The sequence below is a fragment of the Galeopterus variegatus genome, unplaced genomic scaffold, assembly GCF_000696425.1.
Source record: "Galeopterus variegatus unplaced genomic scaffold, G_variegatus-3.0.2 Scaffold3402, whole genome shotgun sequence".
NCBI lineage: Eukaryota > Metazoa > Chordata > Mammalia > Dermoptera > Cynocephalidae > Galeopterus > Galeopterus variegatus.
The window spans coordinates 1,726-19,667 of NW_007729513.1; the positions used below are offsets into that span (position 1 = coordinate 1,726).

General features: G+C 35.9%; 1 protein-coding gene across 2 annotated transcripts in view; it reads left to right on the forward strand.

Moving 5' to 3' along the window:
• The first annotated feature begins 5,325 nt into the window (after positions 1 to 5,325).
• The window catches only part of DTNBP1 (dystrobrevin binding protein 1), a 94,456-nt gene continuing 81,839 nt past the window's right edge, over positions 5,326 to 17,942 (forward strand). Inside the window, exons 1-2 of one of the 2 annotated variants that reach the window (XM_008584903.1) lie at positions 5,326 to 5,455; positions 14,159 to 14,291. In XM_008584903.1, coding sequence (XP_008583125.1) covers positions 5,344 to 5,455; positions 14,159 to 14,291 — 245 coding nt within the window. In that variant the 5' untranslated portion in view covers positions 5,326 to 5,343. The remainder of the gene's footprint in view (positions 5,456 to 14,158; positions 14,292 to 17,942) is intronic. The other variant, XM_008584902.1, reaches the window with a different exon arrangement.

Genomic DNA, 17,942 nt, shown 5'->3' on the forward strand with positions numbered 1-17,942 from the left:
TAAATCAATTTTAGCATATTAATAGAAGACAGCTTTTTTGTCCTGATACCTACCAAAAACTTGCAGTATTTGACTTGCAGTATTTTGATTCCATATTCAGCCATCTTGTTATTTTACTCTTATTCTAATAATTTGTATTTGGGGGTGGGGGTTATTTTGTGCAGATCGTACATTTGTTTCTTCCCTTCCAATTCATACAACTTTTATTTCTTCATGTCATTTTACGTGGGGTAGAACCTCTAGCATAATACTTAATAAAAGTAGTTGAGGACCTTGGTTCAAATTTTGGCTCAATTAAAACTTAAATGTGGAAGAGAAACTATGTCTTTTAGAAAATAGTAGAAGAGAATATGTTTAAGACCTTAGGATAGGGAAAGATTTCTTAAACAAGGTGTAAAAAGCACCAACCATACACAAAAATATTGATAATTTTTTTCAGTTTCTGTTCATCAAACAAAACCATGAAAAATTAAGCAATTCAGAAGCAAGTCACAAGACAGAGGACAGTGTTCAGAAAATATGAAGAACTCCTACAAACCAATTTTAAAAAGGACCATAACCCAATAGAAAAGTGGGAAAAGATATCGGGCATTTTACAGAAGAGAAAACATGAGTGGCCAATAAACATGAAAACGTGTTCAACCTTGCTTAGCAATCAAGGATGTGCAAATTGAAACCACGAATTTCCACTCATTAGATTATCAAAAATGTAAGAAGCTTTGAGTTTTCTGTGAAGACAGTCATTATTTGCACATGACAGTTTTGTTTCTTCTCTTGAAAGAAATGTGATGACAAACAACTAGAGGTTGGGAGTGTAAATTGATTGGAATAACCTTATTAGAAAAAAAATGAGTTGGCATTAAGTAGAAGTTCAAGCTGCATATACCTTTTAAACAACAATTCTCCTAGTGATATTTCCAGAGCATTGCATGTAGGCTGCAGGGCGTGGGGAGGGGGGAGTGTAGATACCCTAGGCCCTGGGGGATGAGGAGACAGATCTGTAACTCATTTGAGAAACTCTTTTTTTTTTTCCCCTTTTTGTCTTTTTTTCGTGACTGGCAACGGATCGCAACCCTCAGTGTCGCGCCCGTATCAGACTGGGACCGGCAACGGGATCGCAACCCTTGGTGTTGCACCCGCCCCTCGCTCAGCCAGTGAGCGGCCGGTCTGTATGTGGGATCCGAACCCTCGGCGGGAGCGCCGCCGCGCTTCCCAAGTGGCACACTGTAGCAGTGCGCCACCGGGCCGGCCTATTTGAGAAACTCTTATATGTGTGCCCCAGAATGTATGTAGTAACGTTTGCTTAAACTTTAGACAGTCTCAAAGTCCATGTCTGCAGATAAATTATGGCATTATTCATAAAGACAAGTGCCATAAAACAGTGAAAATTAGTGAACTACTACACCTTCAGGTATCAACATGGATGAATCTCACAAACGATGTTAATGGAAGCATTATTCATAAAGACAAGTGCCATAAAACAGTGAAAGTTAGTGAACTACTACACCTTCAGGTATCAACATGGATGAATCTCACAAACGATGTTAATGGAGAACTAACATGTCTATGTCCTACAGAGGAGCTTTAACAAAAATCATTCTTCTGATTGTAAGAAGCGTTTCATAATATATATGAGAAAGAATTTCCTGTAAGATCTGTTATTGAATTTATGCTACTTGGGGATTTTAAACTTAAATTTTTGCAGAGTTGAGCACTTGATTATTTAAAAACCCACATCTTATCAAAAGTACCTCTGTTGCTTTCCAGAAGTACAGTTATCAGCTTGAAAAATGAAAATTTATTTTAAAGCCCTCTGTGATGTATTGTTGACACAAATATTTAAATGTATATCTTTAATATGTGTAGTGTTATACTTATCGTGTGTTATTTTCATCAGACCTGCTCATGTGTCTTTGGTGGCTTTTATCTAAACAGTATCAGCCTCCCAGGGCAAATATACTTATGGTCAATTTCATCTTGTTTAACAAATTATTTTCTACTCATCTTCTTTAAAGCTAATTCTTACTGTGTAGTCTTGGAATTCAGAACAATATCTTATAAAACAAACAGTTGTTCAATGATAATTTTGTTGTCTAGGCTTTTTTTAAACAAGTTCTTTGATTTTTTTTCCCCTCTCCCTTAACAACATATAAATGAATAAATAGTTAATAATGACTTAGGGGTTAGACTGAGGGCAGTTTTCTAAAGTTAGTCTGCCAGTGTTTTGCTTCTAATTCCTATTCTTATGAAATATGTGCTTGCCTTCAAACTGAACTCTGAAGATTCATTAATTTAACAGTTTGATGTGTAAGCCACTTAAATTAGATTGCTTCACTCTCTTTGTGGTCAAGGGTGGATTTCCTCTGCCTGTGGCGGAAAGTGAATTCAATTGGGTTTTGGAAATCCTAGCTTCTAGTCCTTGCTTCATTAATACACTTTAACCTGGGGTAAATAATTCTCTCCCCTGTCTTAGTTTCCTCATCTATAAAATGGTATAACACCATTTATTCTGCTTACCAAAGTTGTTTGGAAATCAAATGAAACTATGTATCGCCCAAAACTCTGAACTGTTGCGTTTTATGCCAAGTTAGGTCCTATTATTATCCATATTGTAAATCATTGGTGTTCCTTCATTTTTCTTTATTCTCCTAACTTCAGTGTCCACCAGAGGAGTTTTGGAATGAAGCACTATTAGCTCACAAGCTTCATTTCCTGGTATTGAATCTGGATTTATTCAGAGTTGTTTACTTGGAGGCAGAAAAATTGGCCTTCTGGAGATAGCTTATTTTTTATCATTAAATAAAAATGATTTTTTTTTCATTTTTTATCATTTTCGTATGATAAAATGAATTGGTAACAGTACAGACATCAGAACCCTTTCTTTTGCTAGATTTTTGCTTTTCTTCATTTCATATATCCCTACAGCACAATTCCTAGTATGTTAATTAAGCATCTGGGCTTATTGTCAAATTCCCTTTTTTAGGGCCGGCCCGGTGGAGCACTTGGTAGAGTGCGGGGCTTGGGAGCACGGCGGCGCTCCCGCCGAGGGTTCGGATCCCATATAGAGACCGGTCCGCTCACTGGTTGAGCGTGGTGCGGGCGCGACACCGAGGGTTGTGATCCCGTTACTGGTCACGAAAAAAGACAAAAAGGAAAAAAAAATTCCCTTTTTTGAGTCTAAGTCTACTATGGTCCTTAGGAAAGTGACTTAGCTTCATTACAACTTCGTTTTTTTTCAACTGTAAAATGGAGCTGATGGTATTGCTTAGTTTACAGGGTTGCTGTGTGGTTTAAATGAGATAATATAAGAAAATTGCTTAGCATGGGGCCTACCACATAGAAAATGCTCAAAATGTTTTAGTATTATTATATAATTGATACTGATTTTTGAGAATCTATTCAACCTCCTATTCTTTTAAATTAAAATATTTTAGTGCATTCTGATATACCCTTTCTACAAACACTTCTTAATTCTGTTTTCAGAATATAATTTTCAATTTTATGGAAGATATGAACTAAACTATAGTTCAGTTTTAATATTTAAATATGTTGTACTTTAATTTTCAGTAAGAAATGATTAATATCTAAAAATTGTTTATTCTGGCTTTTTCAAAATATTGACCTAATTAACCAAAGTAAGATTTAACAAACTTTTTTCAAGATATGCCATGTACTAGGCAAAAGATTTTATTTTATTTATCTTCAAGACAGCCCTGTGATATAGGAATTATTTTTTCTTTTTTAGAGTTTAAAATTTGAAGCTAAGTGAATTTGTGAGGCTTGCCACCGATATACAAACACGAAGAGGGCAGGATTTTCTTTCTGCTATGTTTACCATTGCATCTTTGGTGCCTAAAACAGTGCTTAGCAAGTAACGAGTGGTCAGTGTAAGTTTGTTGAATATCATAAGTAGATTTTACGAACACAGATCCTTGTTTCAAACCTTGGCTTCCTTATCACACCACAGCTGTATCTGTTAGCAAGCAATGTTCAGTATTTTTTAAGCTACTTTTAGAGATCTTTATAAATATCAGTTGGCAATGGACATTTTTAAGTACACAAAATTAATGAGAAATGCAATTTGCATTAAGCTTGATATTGCCTCCCCATTCAGTTGAGGCTTGAATGTGAGAGATGATGTGGATATCTCCAGTGTGGGCTGAAAAACAGAAGGGAGGTGTGTGGGAGCTTGTTTCCTTTACTTCAAATGTGAATTCTTACCACATTGCAGTGTAAGAACAAAAACAATCTAGCACCACATACAAATAATTTTTTGTCTTATTTTGATATATTAATTTCTCTATAGTTCTTATTTTAGTGAGACTTAGTAAGAATCAGTTGTATTCAAATTCTGACTCTTGAAGAATCTTAATCTTGGGATGTATACATGTCTTTTTAAAAAAATAATTTAATTATGAACTCAGTGAGTTTTATATAAAAAATTCAAATGCATTTTCTTCTGTTATATAATGGATTTTGCAACCTTTATTGTACAAAATATGGTTATTTTTTACAATTCTTGCTTATTGTTGGTGATGTTATCAAACATGACCTCTCCTTGCCCCTTCTAAATCTTATTCTAGGCTGTTTCCCCTTCCACCATCTGAAGAACAAAACAAATTGTCTGGGAGAAACTGATGTCTGTCATTTTCTTTACAGCCTTCAAGAAAAGAAGTTAGAATTATCTTAGCCTAGGCTAGTATCTTACAACCCTGCTATTACAGTCTTTTACATCTGCTGAATTCCTTTTTTAACTTAAATCCTTTTCTTCTTTTTCTGGAATTGATCAGTTGCTTCAATAATTGCTTCATATTCAAGTACATTTATCTTTATGTGATGTGTTCCTCTTTAAATGTAAATCGAATCGTGGTATATTCTAAATGTATTATGGAGCTTTTCTGTTAAAAGAATTCCTTTTGTAAAACAAATAATTACCCATTAATTGTATTTTGGGTTTGTTTTTGTTTTCTGTTGCTAGTGGTAGTTTTTTGTTTTATTTTTTCCTAGATTTGGATTTTCAAATACATGTTTTACTTAAAAACAGGGTATACTTAGAAGTGGTTTCTCAGGGCATTTGTGAACTTTCTCTTCTCTGGGGTTAGATGTACTGATACAAGCAGTAATTTGAGGTTTCCTGCATTGAATATTAGGTTGGTTCTATTCTAAAAAAGAAAACAACTCAGTCTTATTTTGAATGTACTGTCATCTACCCTCAGTAGAGGGATTGTTAAAGATAACATTGAGTAAATCTCATCATGCTAACTATAATTTCTTTGTGCCTAAAATCGGGTTTCACTTTATTCTTCCTCCTCTGTGTTGCAGCTTGTGGATAGCGAGGTGGTTATGCTGTCCGCACACTGGGAGAAAAAGAAGACGAGCCTAATAGAGTTGCAGGAGCAGCTCCAGCAGCTTCCAGGTCTAATAGCAGATTTAGAATCTGTGACAGCAAATCTAGGTAAGTTTGATGGTTGCATATGTATGTTACTTTTAGGAATGTGAACAGTTTGGACAGGACTTGGTGTAATTGCAAAGCTTTCTAGAATATATTAAATTCTTGGTTAACAGGATATTAACCTTAATTAACCTTGGTTAATAGGATATTAACTAATTAGAACTAGTTAATTTCATATTCTGTTTAATTGAGGATTAGACAGAAAATGATTTAAAATGTGGAAGTGATTTCTAAAATGTACCATTAACTTTTTCTGCCTCAGTTTAGCTCAGGAAACACAATTATAATTTTGTTGATTCTTAAAGTGACTCAGGGCTATCTTTGTGACATTAGATCTTGTTGTTTGAACGTATAAATGTAGAAAATAAAAAGGGTTATTAGGGTGCCTTTGTCCTGATTGTAGAATGTACTCTAGAAGTTGTTTTTAAAATTTAGATCTCCTAGAGCTTCTCGTAGTCTAGCAGTATATTTTTCCTGCTCAAATCAGGTTATGTGAGGGTTATCTTTTTGGCTAAATTTATACTTCGTGGAAGTCTATTTTTATTTTATTTTCATTTGGATGGATTATGTTGATATTCTTTTTTCCTTGGGTTTATATTCAGAAAATTACCTTTTATCTGAGGATAATATAATGGTTTACTATTTTCTAATCAAGCTTGAGATCTTAGTAGAAGATGGGAGCTATATATACAGGAGATAAACTTCTTGAGCTGATAACCTGATCTGTTCTTATAGGTGAGAAGCTAAGGATATCCTGTCATCTCCTCTTGTTTTTTAATATCAGTTTATTTAGAGAAAAACAACTGATTTACAAAGCAAGTAATTAGTAAATCATAAAACATTTTTTGTGCGTGAATGAAGTAGACAAATGGTATTGGGGATGCTGTTGCTGATAACAGTAGCTAACATTTCTAGCACCTATATGTCTGAGATTGCTATTTGCTTTCTAGATACTTCCTTTAATCCTCACAAGAACCTTACAAAAGTAGCTTTAATTATCCTCACTTTACAGATAAAGAAACTAAATCTTGGGGAGGCTGTGACTTGCTCGGAGTCACATAGTGATAGTATTCTCGGTGGGAGATTAGGCAGGAGGGTGGCAGCTGTCAGTCGGCCTTTATGGACTGTACTCTCCAAGCTTCCAGCTGTTACAGATGCCTTCTGGGGTCTGTGTTTTGTTATATCTGAAGACAGGGCATGGGAGAGAGATTCTGGGTCTTAGGAGAAGTGTAAAATAGCAGTGGTGGCCCTCTGCATTATTTCCCTCTTGTAGGTACAGTAATGATCCTTCTCAAGCCTTGGATAACTAACGGTTGGTAACAGCCTTCAGGATATTTGGAATTTTCTTCTTAGCCCATTTCTTTAGCTTAACATGCATCTTTTTGAGTCACTTGCTTTCCATTGGTTTTGTTTTTCTTTCAGAGAGATTCTCCTATGATAACCTCCCTTCTTTTTTTTCCCCAACTGAGATTAAATTCTATTTGTAAATAGTTGTTTTCTTTGTTTAATGTCACTCTGCTGATTGAATGCATTTTGCCACAATTCTGAGTATTTCCACAGTTAGTTCTGCTTAGGAAATGCAGTCTATATATGTCTTTCTTAGAATATACTGTATTTTCATTCTCAATTAGGATTCTAATATCCTTAAAAATGTTTGATATTTGGTAATACGTGATCTTAATCTCCAGAAACTGCATTTTGGCTTCTTAAATGAATGGATGGGCCTCCTAAATGCTCACTTGAATTCTCTCTCTTTATTCATCTGAGAACATCTACCACAAAAGGCAAATTAAAGTTTTCTCTGAAGAACTTTTCTGGACAGATAGTTGCTTCTAAATAAATTCGAATCATTTTTTCCCCCTAGTGTATGTCTAACCTATGTTAAGCTCCTTTTGGAGAGTTAGTTCAGTTTTCTTAGAAGATATATCAAAAATCCAGATTTGTTTTTAATGTCTATTGCCAATCTGAATTATCCATTAGCATTTGAAATACACACTGCCTTTGGGTTTTAGTCTATTGCTGTTATTTGCCTGATATTTATACTTAGTGTAGTGAATGACTAACTGTGGAAGAAAGCATGTAAAAACTTGGAATTCCAGAGGCCTGGTAGTTTTTGGCCTAGAATAAATTCAAAGAGAGATATTTTGAAATTGTGAGACTTTTAGCTAAGCAACTGAAGCTTCATGGAATCAGTGCTGGTATTCTTATTCTTTATAGTAGGAGAACACTTTGAAGCCAAATTTGGTGGGGTAGGTTGTGTAAACATAGTATAATTAATGCACTTTATGAATTCATTTTAATGCATTTGTGCATCATTATTAGATATTGGAAGTACTTTAGAGTCTTAAATTTTCACTCATATACTACTGGATTCTTTTTTTTTTTTTAGTAGCCTCAAAATACATCCTATTGTTACATAAATACTTTGACATAACATTACAAGGCTTAAATAGTTAAGCAATAATAAAAAATAAAAACACCTTAGAACTGACCTATATTTAAGTAAGTAACTGACCTATATTTAAGTCACATCTGATAATCCTTTTATATTGATTTCAAAAGCCTATTTAATTGATAATTAACGAGAAGCCAGGTCATTTAAAAAAGAAATAATAAAGTTATACTGGGAACCGGAAAACGAGGGCTGTGAACTTTTAGGTATGGGTTTTGGATCCCATTTCTACAACTTTCGGTGAGACCCGTGCAGTTTTCTTAACCACTCCAAGCTTTAGTCTCTTCATCTGCAAAATGAGGATGAGAGTACCTGCCTCACAAGTAGTTGGAGGATAAAATGAGGCAACAAATATAAAGCACTTAGCACAGTGCCTGGTATGTGCTAGGCACCTGCTGTGCACCACGTGCTGTTATAGGCTCTGGGGACATAGTAGTGAGCAAGGGTGGGTACCTGCGATCAAGATGCTGACTTTCTAGTGGAGCCTGTCTAGCCATTGCAGATTTACAAAACCATTGTGCTTTGACAGAAGGGTTTGGATGAATGTTATGCAGTTTAGCTTGTACTAAAAAACAGTTCAGAATACAAAACCACAGCATTAAATGTGGTGAGATGAACAATGTAGTATTCCATACATTGAAAGATAGTAAGGGTAAAATAGAATATTTAGATTCTATTTACTTATTTTGTGAAATAATCACAGTGTGTTATAAAATTGGAAAAATACATTTGAAAAGTATTTATTAAATTCTCTTGAACTTCCACTAGAGGGTAGTCTAATCCTATTCCTTTATTGATGTTTAAACCATCAAGGACTTGTCTTTGAATTTTCTCTTAATTTTATATGACCTATTTTAAGAATATTGCCTTCGTCTATAACAGAAGATTCTGTTAATTCTTAGGTAACAAAGTGATGTAAGAGAACGGCAGCCATATACTGAGTTTGTACCTTTCTTTTGCTCTGACCTAGCCTGATACATTATTGTTTTGCTTTTTTCTGTACAGAATTTGAGGGGGCATCTAACAAGGAGACTGTCACAGCTGTTAGTGTTTCAGGAACTAGATTATCTTATTGTCCAAGTTACTTTCTAAAAGTAGACCCTTCAAGAGGCACAGTAACTCTCTTTAGACACCTTTTTGCCTACTACATAGATCTCATTTGTTCCATAATAGCTTTTCCAAGTTAATGCACTTCTTAAAGTTTCCTTATTACCATACTGTCATTACCTTATTACTTTAGTCCTTAAAAGTGTTACATTAAGCATTTGAAGAGTCTTAGTACCTGGCCTCTATGGCCTGTGGGTCTGCAGCCAAAGAAGATTTCTTTGTTCCTTGAAGCTAATTATTTTGTTAGGAAAGAGCTCATTAAGTGTGAAACAATTAATTTTAGTGTGCTGCTTCATTCTTCATGTATCAGTGGTTATGCTACATATAGTATGTATGAATATTTGAAACAAATGGCACAAAGAAAAATTCCAGACAGAATTGCTCTTCCTCTGGGAGTCTTCTCACAAAGATTTGTGAAGCTCTTTCCTGCACAGCTGTCAGGCATTCCCAAATGGCTTTTCACAATAAAATTCCTCCTATCTTTTCCACTGATCACTAAATGAGACATATGCTGTTGTTATAGCGAGCAAAATGGTGAGGCTTGAGCTTCTTGTAAAGGTATGTTTGTGTCCATGGAGGCCTGCTAGTGTTTTATGTACATGCGTTTTAAGTTGGTTACCAAATTTACTCGCCTTGTTTTACTCAACTTGTTTTGTAACAGGAAATGAGAAGGCCGTGCCATGGAAATTGAATTTCTGCCAATTTAAATTTAAATAAAATATTTAAATAAAATATTCATAATAAACATCATATGTGTGCTTGTAAAGTTTTTTTTAAAGGTTTTAATATAAAAAGGGAGGAAAATTTATTTTTCAGTATAGTTATTCTATATTTTATTATTGATTTCAAGCCTGTTAAGAGTTAAAACGGAAAATTTCCATTACTACTTCTGCTTTAACTCACTGATAATGTGGCCTGGCTTGAAATACTAATTAAAGAGTACCATCATGTTGTTTAATATTTTCTAAGTTCTCTGCCCATGTTTAATTTATTCTTTTACAAAACTTAGCATAATCTCAATATTTAAATTAGATGAATCATAGATTTGCTTTCTTGATTGTTTTAAATTTTAGAGTAATAGAATCATTTTATTACCAGCAATCATTCTTCATGGAATTCAACAGACTAGGTATTAGGGGATACAAAGATGCAAAAAATACAGTCTTCACTCTTTTTTTTTTTTTTTTCGTCTTTTTTTTTTCATGACAGTCTTCACTCTTAAAACCCTTACTGATTCCTGAAAGAGTTGAGAGTATACAAATTGTTGTATCATGTCAGTCAGAGTATAAGTCCTGTGTAAGGCTCAGAGGTCTGTGGAAGCACAGAAGAGGAGAGCCCTGTGAGATGGAGGAAGGAACAGCCCTGGCCTGAGCCTGAAAAGTGAGAGAGGGGCAAGCAAAGGCATTTCTGTGACAGGCAAAGGCAAGGAGGCAGGACTGTGTGAGACTCTTCCTGGATGCTGAGTAGCCTTGTTTGCTGTAATGTGGAATATGTGAAGGAAAGTAGTAGTAAGAATGTGAAAGGAGGTTATGGCCAGAGGGCAATAGGTCCCTGAATGCTAAGTTAGGAGTTTAACTTGATTCTGTAAAGACTCAGGAGCCTTTGAAGCTTTTTAAAGGGGATAACATAAATATGAATTTGGTGGTAGCAGTAAAATAACCACTGTTGATTCCAAGCATTTTTAATGTAAATTTGCCGTTCAACACAAGAAAGTGATCCTGTTGGCTGTGGATGTGTGGCTGTTTTCTCATTAGGAGTTCCCGGGTGGTACTGAACCACTCACACATTTTCACCTGGTTCCCATTTTGCTAACAGAAGAGTGACTAGGGCAGCAAGTACAACTTATACCTAGACCAGAATTTCTGTCCATGAGAAATTAATTGTCCTGCCTAGGGATCATCTTCGTTCAGGTTCCTGGCCTCAGCCTTGCAGCAACAGAGCTAGAATCTAAGTGGAAATTGTCATCTGTCCAAATGGGTAAAAAGAACATATATGTTTTCCAGTATAGAGTAATTATTGACTCATTTGCATATTTTCTTTTTAGGAAAATTATTTGAAATTTAATTCCCCTCACCTGTAGGGGATCTTAAGTCAAAGAATGTAGCCTGGAGTATACTTTAACATGTATAAGTTTGTCAGGAAAAAATGAAAATGTTATTGATGTTTTGATCTATTAGATCCATAGATCTTGCTTACATCATGATCATTACTGGTCAAAGTATTAGTTTTAAATGACTTTTACTAAACTTAGCTAATCTTTATAAAATTTTTTTCTCTGCATTTTTTATATTCAACCATCAATTATTTACTAACTGTCAAGTGTTAAGTTTAGGTACTTTGGCTCATTTAATCCTTTGGCAGCTTTGCAGGATGTGTGTTGTTAGCACTCTTTGCATAGATGAAGCATCACACTGCATTCACACCTGTAAAGAGCAGAGCTGGGTTTCTAGGCTTGTGCTTCAAAGCCCTACTCTCAACCAGTCCTCTGTATGCTAAGGATATGTGCATGATATTGAAGGAACCAAGTAGCTTAGAGTTAAATGGATTCCATATTAAATTTAATTATTCTAGATCTTATCAGTAATCAAAGTGAAAAAGTCTTTTAAATAATCCTATTAGCTCTGATCGTCTTTTGTACATTTTAAGACCTTGTCAACCTAGTTATAAAAGAATAAGCTGAATATTGCTTCTTCAGTGCTAGTAGTACTAGCTCCCAAACTGAGCCTCTTAGTCATTTTTCCATTTAATAAAGTAGTAGAAAATAATTAATATAACATTTTGCCGGTTTCCCCCACATAAACTCCTTATGTCCATTTATGACAGTCTTAGAAATCTTAGATATAATTATTCATTGATTAAAATTTATATTTTTCAAATTATTTCATTTAGGCATTCCATAATCACATATATTGGCTGTTTTATGTGGCCCCTGACTATAGATTCAAAACCATTATGAACTTCATTATTATCAGCCTTTTCCAGAGTTCCCATGGTCTGCAGTGATACATGAATATGATAAAAAGTAGTACCTAAAATGTCTTGGAAGAGAACTGCTAAATTACTTGTCATCCCATTTTCAGTTTTCAAAAACATTTTATTTTCTTCAAGATCCATGTTTTTAAGCCTTAGGCTGTACCAAATAGAAGAGGAAGTTTTTGTAAGAACAGATACTTAGTAGAGTTAAAGTTTAGGATATTAGAAAATGTCTATGCTTCTGGATTTAATAGATCTTTGGATCAAACAAAGATTGGTTTAAAACAGGCAAAACTTGTATCTTAATAAATCTAGAATTGCAAGTTGTAATTTGAGGAGTTTGCTCCTAACCTAGATGCTAGGAAAGCTAACTTAGAAAGTCACATGAAAATCTAATAGGTAAATGAAGGAGTTGTATTGTAGCTGTTTAAGTGCACATGAGACTGGAAGGCTACTGCACAGTTTGCTCGTCTCTGCTGTGCCGTTCCCTGCTGGGTCGTGGCCCCTCCCGATTCAGGAGTCATGTCCTGCTGAGCTTTGCCTCGTGTTACATGCCATTCCTTCGAGTTCCCAAATGTCCAGCTCCATTGGACTTTTTTTGGGGGGGGGGGGCTGACTGATATGGGGCTCTGAACCTCTGACCTTGATATTGTAAGGCTGTGCTCTAACCAGCTGCACTAACCTGCCAGCCCAGCTCTGTTGGACTTTGTTGCCACTGGAATATGCCTCCCCCCCTACTATAAGCTCCTGGAGCACAAGGCTCGTACTTTTTACCTTTGTAGCCTAGTGTCTGGCATAGTGACTGGCATGTGTTAGTTGGTATTTGATAAATGGCTATGAGACTGTTTGAGTTCTAAGATCTTTGACCTCTAAAGCTTTTCTGTTGCATGAGAAAACAACCAGTCCCTACCCCTACAACTGTGAAGTCTTGGTTTACTTAGCATCCTATCAGTTGGAAGTCATTGTAGTGTAAGAGGAACTCAGTTTGGGTTCTTCACTGCACTTTGCTAGGTATGTGACCTTGGGCAAAACACTGAATTAGTTTCTCTAGGCTTTGGTCTTGAATCTTTTCAGTGATGGATTTGACTATCCATGTTCCAATACAGCTGCAAAACTCTGTGGCCTAGAGGCAGAGTAAACTAGTGAAAGACTAATCAACTGACCTATGGAGCTGAGTCTCTTCCCCACCTAACCACTGACTAGCCTGGTAACCCTACATACCTAGAATGCCTTGAAAATTTATGTATATGATGTGCCAAAGGCAAAACAAATGCTAAAGTAACTTGGAATCGCAAATATTAAATTGTCAGGTGTAATTTATGTTAATTAAATTTTGCTGTATTTCATTATTTGAAAATTGGCTATTCATGTATGTATATGAGGTCATTAGCATATAACTTTTGGTTAATCAAGATACTCCATTTCTTCATCTTCCTATTTAGTAAAGTAAAGTATTTTGGAAAGTTACATGTTGAAAATGTTTGAAATATAGCCAAAAAAGGTAATTTGAAGTATGTTTTAATGTTGGCCAGTGTATGTTATTTCTCTTCAAGAAAGTTTAATGAAGGGCCAGCCCCGTGGCTCACTCAGGAGAGTGCGGTGCTGGTAGCGCCGAGGCCACAGGTTCAGATCCCATATAGGGATGGCCGGTGCACTCACTGGCTGAGCGTGGCGCGGACCACACCGTGCTGAGGGTTGCGATCCCCTTACCGGTCAGAAAAAAAAAAAAAAGAAAAGAAAGTTGGATCGCAACCCTCAGTGTTGCCCCTGTACCGGACCGGGGACCGGCAACGGGATTGCAACCCTCGGTGGCGCTCCCGCGCCTCGCTCAGCCAGTGAGCGGGAACCGGTCTGTATGTGGGAACCGGTCTGTATGTGGGAACCGGCAACAGGATTGCAACCCTCGGTGCCGCTCCCGTGCCTCGCTCAGCCAGTGAGCGGGAACCGGTCTGTATGTGGGATCCGAACCCTCGGACGGGAGCGCCGCCGCGCTTCCCAAGCGGCGCACTTATCCAGTGCGCCACCGGGCCGGCCCAAGAAAAGAAAGTTTAATGAAGAATATTAAACAAATGCAACAGAGCCTTGACAATTTAAACTTTTAACTTTTGACATTTCACGATCAAGGATTCTGATTTTTGATGTTTGTTTCTTCTTTTTATCTTATACACTTTCAGCTCATTTAGAGGCTAGTTTTGAGGAGGTAGAAAACCACCTGCTGCATCTGGAAGATTTATGTGAGCAGTGTGAATTAGAAAGACACAAACATATGCAGTCCCAGCAATTGGAGAATTACAAGAAAAATAAGAGGTAAGTTTGAAAAATTGGCCACAGTATTCATTTTCAATCTCAAAGTTTTTCACATTACATGCTATTCTTTATAAGTTTGGACTAATAAAAGACAAAGGTTTCAACATATAAAGCTCATTAATAAGGTTTATAAAACATGTTTTATTACCTCTGTCTGTTGCCATTTATAGAGAAGAGTTGTAACAAGCTAAGGATAGGGTAGAACGTGAATCCCTAACATGGAGCAGGTGGGGAGCAAAGCAAAGGCAGACTTTTCTAGCTGAATGGGAGTCCCAACCTGCTTTTCTTCTAGTCCAGGTGACTGTGTTGCTTTTTCCTTTTTCTTTTTTTTCTCCTCCTTTATTACTAGAGCAGGAGGGAAAATACTTGATCCCAGGCTGTGGAAAGGGGCTAGATGGGTTTGAATCTCAACTCTGTCACATTCTACCTGTGGGAACTTAGGCAAACTAGTTAATCTCTCTTAGCCTCAGTGTTTCTGGTCTATGATGGGGATAACAGTGTTCACCTTATAGAGTTGTTGTGAGAATTAAATGAGATAATTGTTATCCATTTCAATAAGTGCTCTGTATTAGTTATACTAATGATTATTATCACTAAGCCAACCTGAAATAGAAATGGAAGAAAAGTTTAAGCGTAATAGCCTATAAACTAGCTATGGCATCCCAACTCAACTCCTGCAGTGGCCATCTGAGACAGGGCTGGAAGGTGCAGGGTGGGTATCTTGAAGTCTATCCACAATAGCTGATGAGAGGGCATGAGACTGTCATATGTGTTGGGCACAGCAGGAACTGAGGCTGTGAGGGAGGGGTTGTTAGGAGGGGAGAAAACAATTCATGGGATTGGAGTCTGGCTGAGGCTGAAGATCAGATTTGGTGGGAGAGGGAGATGGATAGGTTGGGCAGAGTACACTATTGTTTTTAAGATTGTTGACAGGTTGAGTAGTTCTGGACCTTGGGTGTGGCAATGGCAGGAGTGGGTTGCTGATGGGGACAGGAAGTGCTGCTCACTAATGTAAAGGAGGTTAAAAAAAAACGAAGCTACAGTGTATATTGACAAAATAAAAATTTAACGGAAAAAAAAAAATGAAGCTAATATGTGGGAGTGGTAGTTAAAGTTTTCTAGAATGATGCCAATGGATGGGGTAGAGGTGGAAACTGAGTATTTTAGAACCAAAGCTCTCAGTCAGGTCCATGTGTCTTCAGAGGGCCTTAATGTTAATGAGCCATAAGAATCACTTGAGGAGAGTTTAAAATGCAGACTCCTGAGCTCCATCAAAGTATAATTCAAAGTTAATTCCAGTGTCATTGCTTGAAATAAGCATTCTAGGTGATTCTGATATGGGTAGTTCACGGATCACATTTTGAGAAAATGCCAGGCAGGGATGGGGTATGGGTTATGGGTTGTATGCAGGCTTTAAATGGAAGAACCAAAAGAGCTCTCAGGGGCCAACAGTCAAATTGTTTGCAATAATGTGTGTGTGAATTTTTCTGGAAGTGGTTTCTGTAAATTTCATTTTCCCCACAAAAATGACAGGAGGGTATATGGCAGCATTAAGAATGGAATCTCTGTCAGAGTGGGTGAGCCTTGTGACCTGGGGGATTTCCAGACTGGTATATGGGGCATGGGAGATGAGGAAGCTTCCCTCAGGAACCAGGTGGCAGAGTTAGAGATCGTCAGGCTAGTTTTAAATTTTAAAGGAAAAGGTGGGGAAATATTCTGTTGTGAAGATGTTAGTCATGAAAGTAAGTTTGTTTACGATGCAACAAGAGTTTAAGGAACATGGTAGGAAGGCTTGGAATTTTGAAAGGAAATCTTTGCAGGATGCTGGATAGCTTTGGTATAGGTCGTGTGACACTAGAGGATGGTTTCCTTATCTGTAAAATGGGGATGATAATATTTAATACCTTATAGGGTTGTTATGGGGATTCAACTAGTAAAGTGCATGGACTAGTTAGTGCTGGCACTGGGTAAGTGCTCTGTCAGCACTGGCTGACTTGTCTCATCACTTGTGCAATGATAAATAGATGGGCATTCCCTATTTTTAATACTAGTTACGTTTTTTAACTATTTGAATACAGGAGTTATATGAATGTTGTGATTTTTCTATCAATGTGTTGAAATTTGATTATTTGAAACCTGGTATATGACACTTTAATACATAAAATCAAACTTCAGGTTTTAATAAGTTAATATTACTAGATAGAAAAGAAAGCAATAAGATTTGGAGCTGTGAAATTTTGTCATGCTTTTCTTCATGCTCACTGAATAACCTAGATATATTTTAATTCGTTATAATTTATATGATGTAAAATGAAAATTAATGTAGTGTTTGGAAAATACCATCACTTGTAATTTAAGTAAAAGCCAAAATGTACTGAATAAGGCTTAATGTGTTTCATATCATTGAAATGGGAGAGTATTTTTCTTTTTAGAGGCAGAATTGTGTAGTAGAAATAGCTTCTTAGAGTTAAAAGACCTGAGTCCAGGCTTCTTTGGTTACTAACTTTGTGCTCTTGGGCAAGCCATTCACTTTCCTTTATACCTTATTCTCTTAAAACTTTGCTTAGTATAGATCCTTCCTGACTAGCATTTGAAAGACTTCAAAAAAATTTTTGTCTTTTTAATAAACTTAGATGTGATAAATAGATTTCTTGATAGTGCCTGTTACTCTGAAATATGTAAGAAAACAGTAGTGTAACAACTGAGGACTACCAATTTGTAATCATTAGCTTGCAATCTATAGGTAAATAATGGTAACTGTTTCATACTTTGATAGGCCAAATTTTTAAAAATTACTTTCTATTTCTCAAGGATAGCAGGAGATTGATGTAGAATATCCTAACAGTTTTTAAACCTAAGAATTTTTGTGAGAAGTTTCAAGGATGAGAAATTTAAATTAACTACTATTTTGACTTTCCAAGACTTCATCTGAAAAAAAATTGTTTATGTAGATATTTATTTGTTAATATTTACTCATAGCATCTTCATAAAATAAATATTTATCAGTAAATGCCAAAGTATTTTGCATGTAATTGTCTAGTAAGACATTAGACTTGTGATTTAAGTTGAAGTCATATTTTTATCTGAAATGATTATTAGTAATTTAATTCAAAATTAACAGAAATAGTACTATTTGGGTTATTATGAAAAGTCCTTGAAGACCTCAGCTTGAATTTCTTCTATGCCACTTGCTATTTGTTTGACTTTTGGCAAATGACCTATCTTCAGCTTTCTTATCTGTAAAATAGAGACGATGATGATTTCTGGCAGGGTTATTGAAGACGAGACAGAGATTTTTTTTGTTTTTGTTTCTTTTTAAGGGCAAAATAAGAACAAGCCTGTTTAACTCACAGAATCACTGGTAATTCTCAATTCCACTTACCTTGCTTCTCTAAATACAAATAATAGAAATATTGGATACGAAACAGTGCTTAAATTTATAAACTGTAATTCTGAAGCTCTTAGCTTATGTTATTCAACATATAAAAGGATGAAGTATCTTTTTTTTTTTTCCTTTTTGTCTTTTTTACTGACCGGTAACGGGATCGCAACCCAATACGAAACAGTGCTTAAATTTATAAACTGTAATTCTGAAGCTCTTAGCTTATGTTATTCAACATATAAAAGGATGAAGTATCTTTTTTTTTTTCC